The 18,774-nt window shown below is 42.2% G+C and overlaps 1 protein-coding gene across 1 annotated transcript in view; it reads right to left on the bottom strand.

The window, feature by feature from the left end:
* The window catches only part of LOC140200847 (short transient receptor potential channel 7-like), a 141,063-nt gene that overhangs the window by 45,173 nt on the left and 77,116 nt on the right, over positions 1–18,774 (bottom strand). The window contains 1 exon segment of the mRNA XM_072264476.1: positions 3,168–3,350. Coding sequence (XP_072120577.1) covers positions 3,168–3,350 — 183 coding nt within the window.

Here is an 18,774-nt window from a genome sequence, read left to right as displayed (position 1 = left end):
CTCCTGAAAGCAATAATCAGCTCCTTGGTCTTGCTGAAATTGAGTGAAAGGTTGTTGCTGTGGCAACATTCAGCCAGAATCTCCCTTCTATATGCTGATTTGTCATCACCTTTGATTTGGCCAATGTCAGAGTGTCATCAGCAAGCTTAATTATGGCATTGGAGCTGTGCTTAGCCTCACATGCATAAGTATAAAGCTAGTAGAGCAGAGGGCTAAGCACACAGCCTTGTGGTGCACCTGAGCTGATGAAGATTGCAGAGGAGATACAGTTGTAAATCCGAATTCAGGGTCTGCGAGTGAGGAAGTCGAATATCCAATTGCACAAGGAGGTATTGCAGCCAAGGTTTTCAAGTTTAATTGATTAGTTTTGGGGGGATGATAGTATCCAATGCTGAGCTGTAGTCGATTAAAAGAATATTCTGACGTATGCATCTTTGCTCTCCAGATGTTCCAGTATTGAGTGAAGAGCCAATGAAATGGCATCTGCTGTTGACCTGCTGTGCCAGTAGGCAAATTGGAGCAGATTCAAGTCACTTCTCAGGCAGGAGTTAATATGTTTCATCACCAACCTCGCAAAGCACTTCATCTCAGTGGGTGTAAGTGCTACTGGACGATAATCATTGAGGTAGGTTACCATGGTCTTCTTATTGAATCCTTCTTGAAGCAGATGGTATCTCAGACTACTGAAGTGAGATTAAAGATTTCGGTGAACACTCCAGCCAGTTGATCAACACAGGTCTTGAGTACTTGGCCAGGTACCCCATCTGGACCAGATGCTTTCCATGGCTTTTCCCTCCTGAAGGATGCTGTCACGTTAGCCTCAGAGACTGAGATTGCAGGGTCAACAAAGGCTCTGGGAGTTTGTGAAGATTCCTCCATGTTTTGATGGTCAACGTAAGCATAGACGGCATTGAGCTCATGTGGAAGTGAAGCCTTGTTGTCACTCTGTCATTTGGTTTCACTCTGTAAGAGGTAATCTAAGACCTGCCACAGCTGTTGAGCATTCTTCAATGATTCAAGTTTAGTCAGGAATTGCCATTTTGCCCATGAGATGGCTTTCCAGAGATTGCATTCGGACCTGTTGTATCTTACTCGGTCACCAGACCTGAATATCACTGATATGGTCCTCAGCAGACTGCAAATCTCATGATTCATCCAGGGCTTCTGGTTGAGGATGATTCTAAATGATTTTGTAGGGACACAATCATCCATGACTGTTGTCATAAAGTCCATGAGAACTGTGGTGTATTTATTCAGATTCTCTGATGAGTCCTTTAACACGGGCCAGTCCACTGACTCGAAGCAATCTCATAGCCGCTTTTCTGATTCCCGTGGCCACCTCTTTCTTGTCCTTATGTCTGGACCCTTGATCTTTAACCTTTGCATGTGTGCAAATAGGAGATGGACAGTCAAGTGAGCAGATATCCCAAAATGCATTCTGGGCATGGAACAGTAGGCTGTTCTTACCATAGTACAGCAGTGATCTAGGGTGTTGGGTCCCCTGGTGCTGCAGGTTATATGCTGATACTAACTGGTCAGAGATTGCTTCAAACAACTCTGATTGAAGTCTCCAACTATGATTTGAAATGTGTCAGGGTGGGCTGTTTGTTGTTTGGTTATGGCAGCATTCAATATTTCAATTGTCTGATTACTGTCAGATTTTGGCATCATATAAACTTTGGTCAGGATCTCAGAGGAAAACTCTCCTGGCAAGTAGTCAGCACTTATTTGTTAGATTTTTCCTGATTGGGAGGAAAACAAGAATACGACAAAACCCCCCGTTCCAAGCACCACATCGAGTTTATTATGCAGCACAGACTCTTCTCTGAACAGAGCCATTTTTTGCCTTCTCTGAATGATCAGTTCAGTCCATCCTGAGTATAGAGAAGCCCTTGGGTCTGATCACCGAAACCAGCATGTTCAGATTGAGCCATGTCTCTGTGAAACACAGGACATTGCAAATCCTCATTTCCCTCTGATATAACAATCCTGCCCTTAAGTCCACGATCTTGTTCGCCAGAGTGTATATTTGCAAGCAAGATGTTGGATAGAGTGAAGTTCATTCCTCTGCGCCTCAGCCTGCCATGGCGAACGACCACGTGATTCCAGGAATGCTCAGCGAATATGGTGATATGTACGAGTCTTGTAGTAATTGAGGATTCAGTCTTTGGGAGTCTGACAACATTTACGTTGACATTAATATGAGACCAGGTGGTTTACTACCTCTCTCTTATCAGGGCAAGGAATAACACTGACTGGATGCAGAATATTCTTGAGGGGGAAAGGAGAGGAGACAGGTGTTGCCACGCCTGTCAAAACGAATTGATAGTCAATGGAATAGGGCTGAGGTAGTAAAGTCATAGATAGGGAGGGAACTGAAAAGCAGCACCTCAAGATAGTAATCTCAGTATCGCTCTCAGGTCCAGGTGTTAATTAATACAGAATTAATGAGACATGGTAAGTAAATGCTTGGCTGGAGTCAAAGCACAGGACAAGGGACTTAAAATTGTCAGGACTGTGGGAGGAGGGGACTGCTGAAGACAACACAGTCCAGATCTGACCAGATCTTGGACTAGTAGCATACCAGGTAGGTTAACAAGTACTGTGAGATGGATTTAAAGTAATGCAGCAGGGGTCTGCGCACCAAGATCCAGTTTTCAAAAGAAACAACTGGTTTAAAGACTGCTGAAAAATTCAGAGTTAAGAAGGTTAATAATAATAAGGTTAGTCAGCTCTCCCATCAAGTTCATGGCTTGTCATGTAAAAAAGTCAGTATAGAACCCTACATTCCAATTAATGGAGCACTTCAAAGACCAATCTCACCACAGGGAGTTCATTCTTTATAATTACATTTTGTGCATTGATTCCTCAAACAACCTTACCAGAATATAGAGGAAATTCAACATGTTACATCAATAGTACATAATTCAAAACGGTATTAGAAGGTTAAGTGAATTATGTTCCAGGATACAACTACAGAAAACACAAGAGATTCTGCAGATGGTGGAAATCCAGCGGAACGCACATAATATTTTGGAAGAACTCAGCAGGTCAGGCAGCATCTTTGAAAGTGAATAAACAGTTGACATTTCGGACTGAGACCCTACAACTACAGCATGTAGCAATCATTTCACCTTTTTAACAATTGCAATAAATAAAAGAATTACCTTCTTAACCTCATACTTAATGGCAAGTTTCACTCTGCTCAGAGATGGCCGGTGATGATCTCCCTGAGGCTCGGAATCAACGTCTCCATTTAGAATGGCCTCCACTTCCTCTGTGTCCCGGCACAGGTCTAGTACACCAACAGCAAAATCCTTGCATTGCATAGATAACTTCCTGTAATCATTCTAAACAGAAGAGAATGACACTTGCTGAGAATTACTCCATCTCATTTAAAAGTAGGAATGCTGTTGGAGGGAAGAAAATAAGCTTTTATTATTTGGGTCACTCAATTTTGATGTTAATCAAATATTAGTTAAATAATAGTTTGTTAGTTTATAGAGGGAACCAGGCACAGTTTAATTGATCTTTGGATTCAAGTCTACTTTCATCTTGACTTTCAACGGAGCTTTAGAGGCCAATCCCATTGGAGGGAAAATGGCCACCTTTTTCTCAATATTACACATAAAAAAATAGCCCAGTCCATTTAAAGGTGTACATAGGGAGTGCAAAATCATGATTTAATAATGAACATTTATGAAACAATATCAAGGGCAACACAAGAGGAAAGACTAGCATCTGTATTGTGCCTTTCATAACAACAGAACATGTCCAGTTAAGTACTTTGAGGTGTAGTTGCTGTTATAATTTAGGAAATTGAGCCAGATATTAATGCAAAATCTCACAAGCGGCAATGTTTCATTTGTTATCATCAACTTCAATAACGCTGGTAGAGGGAAAAAAAACTATTGGTCAGGAATAGCTCTCTTTGGCTTATATTTTACTTAGTGTTTCAGGGATACAGCACGGAATAGGCCCTTCAAGCTGCACCACGCAGCATCCCCGACAATCTCGATTTAACCCTAACCTAGTCACAGAATAATTTACAATGGCCAATTTACCTACTGGTACATCTTTGGACTGAGAGAGGAAACTGGAGCACCTGGAGAAAACCCACACGTTCCACAGGGAAGATGTACAGAGGCTCTTTGCAGAGGATGCCGGGATTGAGCTCTGAACTCTGATGCCCTGAGCTGTAATAGCATCGCGCTAACTGCTACACTACAGTGGTGCCCTTTGAAATAGAACCTAGTGATCACTTTACATCTACTTTTCGAGGGAGCATGGTGCCTCAGGTGTAAAATCTTCACTGAAAGTTGACTAGCAACAATGCAGTACCATACCTGTAATGCATTAGAATGGCTTAAATTTTGTTGATTTCTGCATACTTAATTTTTATTCCTAACAGTTTGCTGAATAATCTGAATATTCAACAGATTCTTCAAAACTACAAATCATTAATCATTTTAATCTTCATTAAATAACAAATATTATTTACACCTTTCCTAATGTTTATGTAATTGTGTCAAAGCATACTATTCAACCATTAACATGCTTTTATGCACGCAGAGCTTTATGATGGTGTGCACGACCTATGAATTTTCAGAAACCTTTAATCTGCATGAAAATAACAGTGCTGTGTCTAAACACAATTTTATAATCTGTTCAGCATTCAACTTCGTGTAGCTGGATTAATCACACTGACTTTATTCTGTTGGCTATCAGTGAGTGACAAACATACATCACCAATGTGGACGCAAATATCAGAGTCTGGATGCATATTAGCTTTTCCATGCAAGTGATCAATCAGTCAGAAACATTTCTCCATCCATTTTAAGGGAATATTGATGACCAGTAGTATTGGATGAATGTGGAACGAGATACTGAGGAACGACAAGTTGGTTACCAGTCCAATGCTTGATATTTGTATACAACTGGCAATCCTGATTACTAAAAGTATTTCTGAATAGAGTTCATATTATTTCCTAGAATGTGGAAAACAAAAGGAAGGTAACGTTATACCAAAAATTGCCCAGTGGTAAGAAACAGTAAAAGGAGCTCGATGTAAACATGTTTATATTATTTAATTATATATACAAGCTACCCAATTACCTTTCTGACATCGATAGCTCTTTAGGTCATCATGACGTGCATGTTAGATGCTCCTAGGGAAAGTGGAGATATTGGGAATTTATAGTTATGACTTTGCTCTCATATAAAAATATGGGTGAGCCTGTGGCTTTAAATGAGATTGCAACATGTTGAAAGGCACAAGAAAAGCCTCACACACACTTTTCACTAATTTTCTGGTTCTCATGAGGAACTGGAATGTGCATACAAGGCCAAATGTATAGTGTTACATGGATCCAAGATTTATCATGAAGAAGCACTGAATTCATGTGTTATTAAGATTGTACTTGGCTCATTAAATACCTATATTTGCAACATGGGTCCAAAGCATTCTTCACCTGATACCTGATTAATGTGGAATGCAGTCGGTCCCTTCATCATTCTAATTTAGAGCAACACACAATAAATGCTGGAGGAACTCAGCTGATGAGGCAACACCCATACAGAGGAATACACAGTCCACATTTCAGATCAAGACCCTTCACCAGAATGGATGCTGCCTAACCTGCTGAGTTCCTCCAGCATTTTGTGCATGTTGATCTGGATTTCCAGCATCTGCATAGTTTCTTGTGTTTATCATTCTAATCTACCACCTTTCATTTCTTGCTCTTGCTTTCAGTATTGAAGTACTAAAATAGGACAGATGATAGTTTTGCCCTGAACTGCATATATTTAAGCCTCCAGTAGTCCAGTTTGTGGTGGAATACATACATGTAAATTCTGTTAAAATGGTGACTTCTAAAAATTGGGGTGCACCCACTACATTTTGGCACGTAATTATGGGGAGTATAATATCTGGGATATTTGAAAGTTTCTTTTTGTTAAAAAAGGTGTCTTCAACCTTCAATTGTGTCAAGTACTTAGAGCATGAATGGTGGAACTTGAGTTTAAAAATGCAAATGCATTTTCTTATAAAAGCATCTACTCTTGGTGTCAGATAATATTAGCCCAGGTGTAGATTTTCACCTATAAAATGGCAGCAACGTTTTATGTTTCAGAAAAGCCGTAGCAACTCACTTATTGAACACCAAAAACTAAACACAAAAGCTCACCAAAACTCTTTATGTAGTAACATCATCACATCAGACCAGCCTCTTAAAGTGAAAGCCCAACTCAACGTCAGTAGTTGTGAATTATGTACATTTCTCCCAGTTACGTTACCTGCTAGTTGGTAGTATTTTTGTTTACTAAAGGATCAGCCAAATGCCAGTAGGTCAACGGGGAGTGATTGTTATTCATTAATCTAACGGAAGATGACTATTCATACAGAGGAAAGGGAGGATTCATATCATCGATTATGTGAGGCAGCTTCCACAATGTGCATCACCGAAGGCTGTGCAAAATAATTATTATAAATTTAGCACGTTAGATGTTCTGCCCATCCTCTATTTTTCTATTGATCTGAGAAATCCAGTAAGGGAAGTGAATTAGGATTTCACTCACTGTGCTTTCCTCCATTTTCAAGCCAAACAATTTTCCTCCAAACTGCAACATGAAAGATGAAAGAATGGAAAAAACACAATGAAAAATGCAACAGTCTTGATCATGTTTTGTGATGGATCAGCATAGATTTTACAACACATCTTTTCTCACTCTTGGCTTGACAAAGTCATGCAGCAAGAATGCCACTGGCATCAGAAGTTACTTTTCAGTAACTATTAGAGTTACTAACTATTATTGAACAGAAAACCTCTTCAGCTAACTAAGACTATTGTATGCTTGAAGTGATCCTCACAAAAGCCAATAAGTTTTGTTAATCTTGATGCTTCCTGGAAAAGGCAATAGAATGAACTTCAATGCAACAGCTACAGACCTGACAGAGTGTAGAGAGACAAAAAAAAGTTAAATGCCATTACTGTTGAGCATAATATTTTACTTATTTGTTTATTTATTGGGGTCCATGCATCTCTAGTGTAATCAGCACTTATTGCACTTCCTGAATTGCCCTCAAGAAGATGGTGGGCAGCTGCCTTGAGTTACTACAGTCCTCCAGTGAAGGAAGCCATTGTTTGGCTGGTGGTTAAATCTAGCGATGATGAAGGAGGAACAAGTTCCTTTCCAATGCATGGTATACAGTTTGGAGGGGTCAAAGACGCTGTGCTGTTGAGAATGAATGTTTAGGATAGTAGAGAGGGTACCATAATAAACAGGATACTTAGTCCTTTATAGTGTTGAGCTTTCTGCGTGTTGCCCAAGCTACTGTAATCCAGGCAAGTTGTAGATGATGGAAGACTTTGGTGTCAGGGAAGTAAGTCACTCAACGCTGGATAATAAGCCTCTGATCTGCTGTTGGAGCCATTGCTTTTGTGCGGCCAGTCCAGTTGAATATCCAATAGTCAGTGGAGGCTTGCTAGAACATTGATGATTGGAGATTCGACAAAGGTAAAGGCAATGAACATCAATAAAAGCTGGTTAAACTCCTGATGAAGGGTCTCAGCCTAAAACATTGACTGTACTCTTTTCCATGGATGCTGCTTGGCCTGCTGAGTTCCTCCAGCATTTTGTGTGTGTTGTTTGGATTTCCAGCATCTGCAGAATTTCTCTTGTTTTAAGCTCCTTGTTGGAGATGGCTATTGCTTGGCTGTATCATTGTATGAATATTACTTGCTACTTATCAGCACATGCTTGAATATTGTCTATGCATGGACTGCATCCAGCAAGCAGAGACTGCTTCACTTGCTCAGGAGTTACGAAGGGGATTGAACATTGTGCAGTCCTCAGTGAACATGTTCACTGCTGAGCTAATGATGAAACAAAGTTCATTCATGAAGCATCTGTGGGAGATGGGCAGCAGACTTCAGGAACTTCTATGTTGCTGCCCTAGAGACAGAGATGATTGACATTTAACAATCACAACCATCTTGCTTTGTGTGAGGTCTGACTCCACCACTGTGTTGTTTTCCCTTTGAAACCATTGCAACCTTGATGTTGAAGTATGTTCTTTCCTACTTCACAAGAGAAATTCAGCCCTTTGGTTGATGCTTGGGCCAAGCTACTGACCAGATCTAGGCCCATGGTCCTGGTGTAACCCATACCAGGCATCATTCAGCAGGAAAATAAGTGCCGTTGGATGATACTGTTGACAATAGTTTCCATCAGTTTTCTGAAGATTGAGAGCAGGCTGACATACAACATAATACAGAGTTTTTGGCCCAATGAGTCGATGAGTGCCCACCACTTAGCCAGATTCAATATTTCCACTTTTTATGAAATGAACAATTTTCCATATTGTCAGGTTGATGCCATATTGTAACTGTTCTGGAACAATCTGGCTAGAGGTGCTGCTGATTCTGTCAGTCAGATCTTCTGTACTACAGCTGGGGTGTAGTCTGGTTCCATGGCTTTAGCTGTATCTAATGTTCTTGGTATCATTTGAAGTAAATCAAATTGGCTAAGATCGTGGAGGAATCAGGAAGAAGCAGAACTGCATAAAGCATCCAGCATTTTTGGCTGAACATGGGTTCAAAGTAAGTTTATTATTAAAGTACATATATGCCACCATATACAACACTGAGATTAATTTTCTTGAGGGTAAAATCCTGGAAACACAATAGAATCAAGGAAAGAGCACACACAAAGGACAACCAACCAATGTGCAAAATGCAACAAATGTACAAATACTAAAGAAAAACTTCTTCACACAGAGAGTGGTGAATCTGTGGAATTCTCTGCCACAGGAAATAGTTGAGGCCAGTTCATTGGCTATATTTAAGAGGGAGTTAGATATGGCCCTTGTGGCTAAAGGGTTCGGGGGTATGGAGGGAAGGCAGGTACAGGGTTCTGAGTTGGATGATCAGCCATGATCATACTGAATGGTGGTGCAGGCTCGAAGGGCCAAATGGCCTACTCCTGCACCTATTTTCTATGTTTCTATAATCCATCTAATTTATTAAAAAGAAATTAGAAAATGTTAAAATTACCCAACTGGGCAATTTGGCTGATTTGGTGATCTGAGCAGGGATGCAGCATAAGCAGATTGTGAAAACTGATAGCAAGCAAGAACATTCAATCAAAAAATCACCTCAGCAACAAACTAGGTTGATTCACTTATGAAGACCATTCACTGCTAACATGGACTGCAAGGGAACAAACAATAAAAGTAAAACAGCAAATTAAAGTATTGTAACTCAATGATGTGGATTATCAGGATATAATTAATTACAACAATTGATATTGGCTGACATATATTATAACTGTTAACAGCAAAGTTTAATGAAAAACCAATGGTAACATGGGAAAAGATATGCAGATCCATTAAATAGTTCAAAAACATTTTATAAACAAGTTAAGTATAACTTCAAGCAATAGCCTGAGAAAAGGATTAGGATTTTTGAAGAAATATGGTTAAAAGATTATGTCATCAAGAAGTTAGCAATGGAAGGGGTGAGCAGCTTTAAGTTCCTGGCATCAACATCTCAGGGGATACATCCTGGGCTCAACATATTGATGTAATCATGAAGGAGGCAGCCAGTAGCTATAGGTCATTAGGTGTATAGGAGAGTTGGTATGTCATCTAAGACCCCATAGCTAATTTCTACAGATGCACTGTGTAGAGCATTCTGACTTGTTTCATTACTACCAGGTATGGAGGCTCCAATGCAAAACAGGGGTTCGCAACCTTTTTTTTTAAATAACCATGTAGCCTTACTATTAACCAAGGGGTCCACGGATTCCAAGTTAGGAACCCCTGCTGCAGAGGATTATAGACTTAACCAGCTCCATAATTGACACTAGTCTTCCCACTGTTGGATGTCTTTCATCTGACGTTCTTCAGAAGTCAAGAATGAAGTATAAAATTTGTTGTTTATGATTGTTAATTAAATAATACAAGAACAAAGGAAACAAATGCAGGAAGATGAAGCATGAGGGTGAGAGGAAAAGAGAGACAAAGAAATGAGACCACAAGTGACGGGGAAAAGAACAAAGAATGGAGACAAAAATGACTGACACAACGTGGTGTGGTGTTCTTATACGGGATTGCTAATTCCACTGAACAACTGTAGATAAGAATTCACCAGTCAGGTAGCCCCTATTCAAGTATCGCAATCCCCACAACTGCAACCAAGTTGTTACAAAAGCCACTGCAACCACTAGAAAACACTCTGAGCAACTGCATAGACATAGACAATCACATAAAAATACAAGCAAGCATAAGAAAGGTAAACTACAAGGGAAATAACAATTCTACAGTTCAATCCAACACCACCATTGAGGAAATCTTTAAAAGACAATGCCTCAAGAAGGTGGCATCCATCATTAAGGACTCTCACCACCTAGGATATGCCCTCTTCTCATTACTACCATCAGGGAGGAGGTCCAGGAACCTGAAGACACCCACTTAACATTTTAGAAACAGATTCTTCCCCTTTACCAGCAGATTTCTGAATGGTCCATCAACCTGACCTCACAACTTTCAGCATTTTCTTTATATTCCTTGTTGTAACTGAGAGCATTCTTTTAAGCATTGCATTGTACTCCTGCCACGAAACAACCACTTTCATGGCAAACAACAGGAATTCTGCAGATGCTGGAAATTCAAGCAACACACATCAAAGTTGCTGGTGAACGCAGCAGGCCAGATTGATACTTTGTGACCACGATTATAAAGTGGATTATGATAAGGTTAGAAGCAAAGAGAAAAATGAAGTTAAGGAAAGAGATCAATCATTAAAGCGAATGAAAAATAATTATGATTTCTGGAATTTGGCTAGTCTTCTGCTCCAGATTGAATGTGTCCTAGTAAAGATGTTTGGCAGGGGAATAGATGGCAAAGTTTCAGTTGCAGAACTAATGGTGGAGGAATAACCTTGCATCACATTTCAGGGGAGAAGAATGCACAAGTGAACTACAGACCAATGCACCTAGTGCTAAGCACGCGATTATTGTAAGCCATCAACAAGGACAAAATTGTACTCTTCAAGGAGAATACAGAACTTTTACCTGTAAGTTATCAGGGATGAGGTGCTTCAGTTATGTGGTGGTGCTGGGTTGTTCTTCTTGGACCAGAGATTAATAGGTCTCCTTAAAGAGCTTTATAAAATTATAAGATTTATTCATAGATTACATACTTTGGTATATACATGTGTGAAGTGCTGGTGCTATTTTATTTTTGAGTTGGGACACTCTACATCAGATGGTTAATTTTTGCATGCTTTAAATAGTTGGAATTCAATTGCTACACTAATACATGTTTCTTTGAAGCTCCTGTTCTATGCAAGTTGTGTGATAAACTATAGAACAAGAACACCACAAAATAATACATAGATCAAACCCATTTTTTCTGGTGAGTGGCTGAATGTCAAGGGATCATAGTTTCAAGATCAAAGGAAGAGGTGGAGGAGAAATAGTTTAGTTCAGTTTATTTATTTATTTAGAAAAACAGTGCAGGACAGGCCCCTCAAGCCCAGCAATGCTGCTATCTCACCCCAGCCGAATCACAGGACAACCTACAATGACCAATTAACTTACTAACGAGTATGTCTTTGCAACGTGGGGGGTGGGTGGGGGAAGCTGGAGCACTTGGAGGAAACCCACACCCTCACAGGAAGGACGTACACACTTCTCACAGACGGCGTTGGAATTAAACTCCAAACTCCGGTGTCCCGAGCTGTAATAGCACTGTTAGGGTAAACATAGAAACATAGAAACATAGAAAATAGGTGCGGGAGTCGGCCTTTGAGCCTGCACCGCCATTTATTATGATCATGGCTGATCATCCAACTCAGAACCCTGCACCAGCCTTCCCTCCATACCCCCTGATCCCCGTAGCCACAAGGGCCATATCTAACTCCCTCTTAAATATAGCCAATGAACTGGCCTCAACTGTTTCCTGTGGCAGAGAATTCCACAGATTCACCACTCTCTGTGTGAAGAAGTTTTTCCTAATCTCGGTCCTAAAAGGCTTCCCTTTTATCCTCAAACTGTGACCCCTCGTTCTGGACTTCCCCAACATCGGGAACAATCTTCCTGCATCTAGCCTGTCCAATCCCTTTAGGATTTTATACGTTTCAATCAGATCCCCCCATCAATCTTCTAAATTCCAACGAGTACAAGCCCAGTTCATCCAGTCTTTCTTCATATGAAAGTCCTGCCATCCCAGGAATCAATCTGGTGAACCTTCTTTGTACTCCCTCTATGGCAAGGATGTCTTTCATCAGATTAGGGGACCAAAACTGCACACAATACTCCAGGTGTGGTCTCACCAAGACCTTGTACAACCGCAGTAGTACCTCCCTGCTCCTGTACTTGAATCCTCTCGCTATAAATGCCAGCATACCATTCGCCTTTTTCACCGCCTGCTGTACCTGCATGCCCACTTTCAATGACTGGTGTATAATGACACCCAGGTTTCGTTGCACCTCCCCTTTTCCTAATCGGCCACCATTCAGATAATAATCTGTTTTCCTATTTTTGCCACCAAAGTGGATAACTTCACATTTATCCACATTAAATTGGGTACTAACTGTTAGGCTACCATGGTGCCCCAGATAGAACTCTAGAACTGAGAAGATGTTAGAAGGGAATTCCAGAAGGGAGAATGGACTGTGTTGGGTGTGGATTCAGAGACAGTGGAAAAAAAAACTTTTAAAACGAGGCTTTCTTCTGCACTGAACTTTTCTATAAATCTTTGATTTTTATGCAATTGTGCCTTTAACTTGAACATTATAGTTGTAACATTTGGTTCGATCAACTCACGTTCATCTAGGGGAAACTGCTGTCTGCCCGCCAAACTGTGTCTCACGTTTGCGTAGATGCTGTGTAATGCGCCCCGGTACAAGCCCACAATGTAAAACATCAGACAGTACACAATATGCGATTAAATGATTACACTTTATAACTCTTATTTGGTGATGTGGTTAGTAGAAAAGCAAAAATAGTAAAGAAAAAGGAGCCACTGTAGTTAATTTTAATCAGTCTGTGCACAAGTAAATTGTTGGAGCTCACGGAACCAGGTTTCCTTTCCAATAATCGATCTTCTCCGAACTCTGTCGACCCTCGGCTGGAACCACCCCCGGTGGTCTACCAGAGCGCTCCACACGCATCCTTCCTCTTCTCCTCGACAAAAAGCTCCGCGCACTAACTCTAGTTCCCACAGATACAAGATAGAATAACATGACTTCCATTGGTTAGTTCCCCGTTATCTGTAGTTATAACCCAAACATCGCAGCTACAGGGAAACATTACCTCATCAGTTATCACTACAGAGAAGCCATTTTATTATTAGCAGTTAACATTACTGAGAACCCCCCTACATTCTCCCCCCCACCGAATTTAGTCATGCCCTCATGACGCTCAGGTAATTTGCCAACCCTTCCTGCAAAACACAGAGCCCAATCCAAGTGCAGAAAGCAGTGACATAGCTCCCCAAAACAGCAGAGATCACACCCTGTTCCCCAGGCGCTACATAGGATAACCTATCTGAGGGATTCCTAATTCTCTGAGACCTCCGTCCCTCCTCTTCCAACTCCTCCGGCTCAGACACTATTGGGGACACTTTGGGGCTACCTGGCAAAACTTCCCGCGATTTGTCACGCAAACCCCTCGGCAACTCAGAGCTCCCTGTCTTGGGTTCAGGCCCCACTTCCTCTCCTCCAGAGTCCTGCTGTACTCCAGGCTGCCTACCAACAGCTCCCCTCACCTCACCTGACTCGGTGGGAGAAGGGCCAGGAGTCGCTTCCTCCATCACGGGGGAGTTAGCGAACGGCAGCGTGTACCACTCATCTGAATCATCATCCTCACAGGGGCTGGGCCCAGCCCAGTCTCTTCAGGGGTGGGTTCTCTGTCACCCCACTTGTTTGCAGAGTCCTTGTACTGGGTGCAGACTCCAAGTCAGGCTCCCAACCTACCTGCACCTCTTGTCCCAGTGGCACAACAGGTGGTTCCGATGGAGAATCTTGACAGGCCCCTTCCCCTCCGGCCTCATCCGGAAAACCGGTAGATTTGGCATCTGGCACTCCACCAGTGGTCAGCCAACTTGTACTTTCTAGGTAGCCCCAAATTCCATATGCGGACTCGATCTCCTGGCAGGAGTTGGGAGAACTTCACTTTCTGGTCATACCTCCTCTTATTTCCCCGATTCTGCTTGGCGGCCACCACCCCAGCCAATTCATAAGTCCTTGTCAGCTCTCTCCTCATATCAGACACATACTTCAGATAAGTCTTCGGTGGTAGGTCACCCGCGTCAGTTCCGAAACAGAGGTCAACAGGCAACCTCACCTATCGCCCAAACATCAAATAATAGGGCAAGTACCCATTAGCTTCATTGCATGTGCAGTTGTAATAGTGAACAAGATGTCCAATATGTTGACTCCACCTGCTCTTCTTACTGATCTCCAGGGTCCCGAGCATGTCCAGCAATGTCCGATTAAACCTCTCAGGCTGGGGATCACCTTGCGGATGATAGAGCGTGGTCTTAGATTTCTCAACTCCCAGCATGCCCAGTAACTCATAGTTGAGCCTACTTTCAAAGTCCCGTCCCTGGTCACTATGTATCCCCCTGGGAAGGCCATAATGCACAAAATACTTCTCCCACAGCACTTTTGCCACCGTAGTTGCCCTCTGGTCCTTAGCAGGAAAAGCCCGAGCATATCCAGTGTAGTGGTCCGTGATGACTAAGACATTTGCCGTGTTACTGCCATCGAGTTCTATGGACAGGAAATCCATACACACCAGATTCAGGGGCCCTGCACTCTGCAAGTGTGACAGAGGTGTTGCCTGCACAGGCAGTGTCTTCCGGTATATGCAGCGAATGCATGACTTGCAGTACTCTTCAAGCCCTGACTTCATTCGGGGCCAGTAAAACCGGTCTTTGAGCTATCCATAGGTCTTTTCCACCCCCAACTGTCCAGAATCATCATGCAGTGATTTCAACACAATCTTCTTATACTTCTAACTTCTAACTGCCAACGCTGGGGTCGGTCCGGGGGTGATGTGACCTGGTGTAAAATGTGGTTCTTCAACTTCAACTGAGGCCATCCTCTCAGTAATGGTGGCACCAATGCGTGTTTCACCTTCTCCGCCTGCGCCATATCCCCCTTTTCAACTGCGTACCAAATGGTGCCAATGCCCGAGTCATCACGCTGAACAGCTGTCACTTCCCCAGAACTCAATTCTAGCAGCTGCCTGGTCTTCAGTGCAGTCAGGTTACAGTAAACTGGGGGTTCAGCATCATCAGAAACCCCCAACTGATCCACTGCACGATCTGGCCTCTCCTTCTCCTTGGCCTTCACGGTGATAGCAAACTGACAACATGGCCTTCACTCCAGGGGGAGGAACGCTCTCCCACTCCTCGTCCCTCTCCAGTCTCTCATGCTTCTGTCGGGACAAAGCGTCTGCATCGACATTCCAGCTCCCCGGCCGGTACTTCAGGCTGAAATCATAGGCAGACAATGCCGCCAACCACCAATGGCCTGTGGCATCCAGTTTCTCCAAGGCCAGGATATAAGTGAGCGGGTTGTTGTCCATCCTCACCTCAAACTTGGCCCCGTAGAGATAGTCCCTCAGCTTATCCGCCACTGCCCATTTCAACACCAGGAATTCCAACTTGTGGGTGGGATAGTTTCTCTCAGAGGGCGAAAACTCTGGCTTATAAATGCTACCGGCCTCAGCCCTGATCCTGATACAGGATGCCCCCTAACCCCTCTCAGCTGGCATCGGTGTGTAGAACATAGGGCAATCGGGGGTCTGCAAAAGCCAGCACCGGTGCCTGGGTCAGCAACTCTTTCAGTGATTGAAAAGCCTCCTCACAGAGTTCCGGTGAGGTCATCGTCCAGAATGGCAGCTTAAATCAATAGCTCCTCCTGAAAAACGCATATATTGCCCCGTTAATCCATCAAACATAAGATCTTTCGAAAATATCTGAATTGATAAGGGGAGGAAGAATGGGGAAAAAGAATGAAGATAAAAAAGCATCACTGCGGAGCCTATAGGCGAGAGACGTGCAACACACAGCTCTCCTACCAGAACGTGTGCTAGCGAGGCTGATGATGGGCCTCGTTCAGGCAAAGCGGCAAATCTGATAAAAATTTTGGAAGAGATACGGGGATTCCAGAAAGATATAAAACAGCAACTCAGTAATATCAAGTCAGAGCTCGCCAACGTCAATCAAAAAATAGCAGTGGCAGAGGTACGAATTGAGAAGGTGGAAGATCGCGTCAAGTTGGCAAGATGTACTTTATGAAGTCCTTCAGTCAGTCACAAGAATTGCAAATCAGGGAGGTCAGGTAAAATTTCTATGGGCTCCAGCACATGTAGGGGTGAAGGGGAATGAGAGGGTGGATGAGTTGGCAAAGAGGGCGTTAAAGAAAGAAAATATAGAAATGCACATTAGCATCAGTAAAGCAGAGGTTAAGTGTGTAATCGAGGAAAAAAAATCAACCAAATGTGGCAAGAAAGTTGGGACAGGGAGGGGAAAGGGAGGCATTTATATCAAATACAAAAAAGTGTTGCAGGTACTAGGGTAGGTAGTGGAAACAGAAGAGAGGAAACTGTGTGGACTAGGTTAAGGCTGGGACACTCTGCATTAAACAAAACATTGAAAATGATAGGGAAACACCAGACAGGATTGTGTGAGGAATGTCAGGAAGAGGAGTCAGTAGAACATGTAGTTCTGAGTTGCAGGAAGTATGGGATACAGAGAGAGGTGATGAGAATTAATCTAAGGGAACTGGGGGTGCAGGAATTCACATTAAAAGGGTTGCTAGACATGGGTGAGAGAGCACAGGTTAGGGTATTTTTAGCTTTCTTAAGGGGTACAGGGTTTTTTTTATAGGATATGACGGATAAGCAGGAATAGGGTACTAGGATGGCCAGAGATAGGAGGATAAAGTGCAGGTTAGGGTATGTGTATGTGTGTGATTGGGTGAAGGGATTTAGAATGTAAGTCTATTGCACACTGCGGAGCGGAAGGTGGCGGTAATGCACCACTAAGCTGGGTGCCAACCACCATAAAACAAGATGAAGAAGAAGATAAAGTGGAAGATTGCGGCAAAATATGAAAAGGATACTAAGTAAGATGATAAAAATATTAAATCAACAAGAAAATAAACTGATTGACCAGGAGGGATGATTGTGGCGGAAAAATATCAGGATATACAATGTTCCTGAAGGAGTGGAGGGTTTGTCTATGATGGAGTTTGTAGGAAAGTTGCTGTGGGACATGCTAGAGATTCCTTCCACTATGGAGCTTGAAATTGAGAGGGTGCATCGTGTGCTCGTCCCGAGGCCTACTGGAGACAGAGAAGATAAGCCACGCTCAATAGTAATTAGATTCATTCGATACAATACCAAGGCGGAGATTCTACGAAGAGCCTGGGGTAAGAATAGGGTGTTTTTGGATAGGAAATTAATATATTTCGATCAAGATTAACCCCCGGCGGTCCTGCAGAAATATAAAGAATACTCTGCAGTGAAGTGACTATTAAAGCAAGGAAAGATTAGATTCCAAACTCTGTGCCCTGCTAAAGATGGTACGCAACTGTATCAGATAGTGGAAGAGGCGACTGCAGACATGAGGAACAGAGGGCTGCCCGTCAACGTGATCAAACCAAGGGAGCAGTTATCCCGATCTGCTTGGGAAACAGTAAGAGAACCGAGAAACCAGGGGTCAGGAGGGGGGCAAAAGAATATCAGGAAGAGACTGTGAGTTCTCCAAAAGACAGCCCTCACCCCCTCCAGAAGAGCCATAGGTTTGGCTAACTTTAAAAGTGTTGGTAAGATAAACAGAAGCCAAAATAGACGGCGCTATACCCATTTCAAGAAATACTTATTATAATATGGATTTTATATTACTCAGTTTTTTTAAATTCACTCCTTTTTCCCCACCTAAATGTGAATATATATATGGGAGGAATACACAGGGAAATCTTTTCTGTGTAATGGACATAGACTTGTTCACTTACTTTTATGGGTACTGTAATGGGGGCCTCCAACTCACAGGGAGGAGGGGCTATCCCCCACGGCTAGACGTTTCCTCTAGCTCAACCCAGGGTCATCTACTAGAGACCTCAGCCTTGGAATCACACCTTCGTTGCCTTTTTCTTATTCACATTTCTTGGTTCTTATTTTTCAGGGAGTAGATCGATTAAGTTTTATTTTGCTAATTTCAATGATATATTGACAGATAAATACACATGGCGAAGGACAAAGTAAAATTAATTTCTTTTAATGTTAATGGGCTGTTGAATCCAGTCAATCACAGTAAAATTCTATTCAAAATGAAAAAAGAACAAGCCCATGTAGTATATTTACAGGAAACTCACTTAAGTGATAATCAGCATGGAAAACTAAAGAGAATGGGCTTCACTAATTTCTTTTTCTCCTCATATAAATCAGGACACGGGAGAGGAGTTGCTATTCTTATCTCAAGCAAGCTAAATTTTGAAAAAGTATTCGAAATGGGAGGTAAGGAGGGCAGATATATTCTGGTAAGCGGGAACATAGATAGAAATTCAGTTACCTTTTTGAATATAGACGCACCTCCAGGAAGTGATATTAGTTTCTTCCAGAAAATTACTAATATTATGGTAGCAGAAACAGAAGGTCTCCTGATATGTGGAGAAGACTTAAATTTACAATTACAAAGAAAGTTAGACTCTTCCAATAGAAAAAAACCTATGAAACAAAGTCCTTACATAAGAGAGT

Source organism: Mobula birostris, chromosome 7 (assembly GCF_030028105.1).
Source record: "Mobula birostris isolate sMobBir1 chromosome 7, sMobBir1.hap1, whole genome shotgun sequence".
Classification (NCBI taxonomy): Eukaryota; Metazoa; Chordata; class Chondrichthyes; order Myliobatiformes; family Myliobatidae; genus Mobula; species Mobula birostris.
The sequence above is the reverse complement of the archived record's forward strand: the minus strand, read 5'-3'. Positions and strand labels throughout refer to the sequence as shown.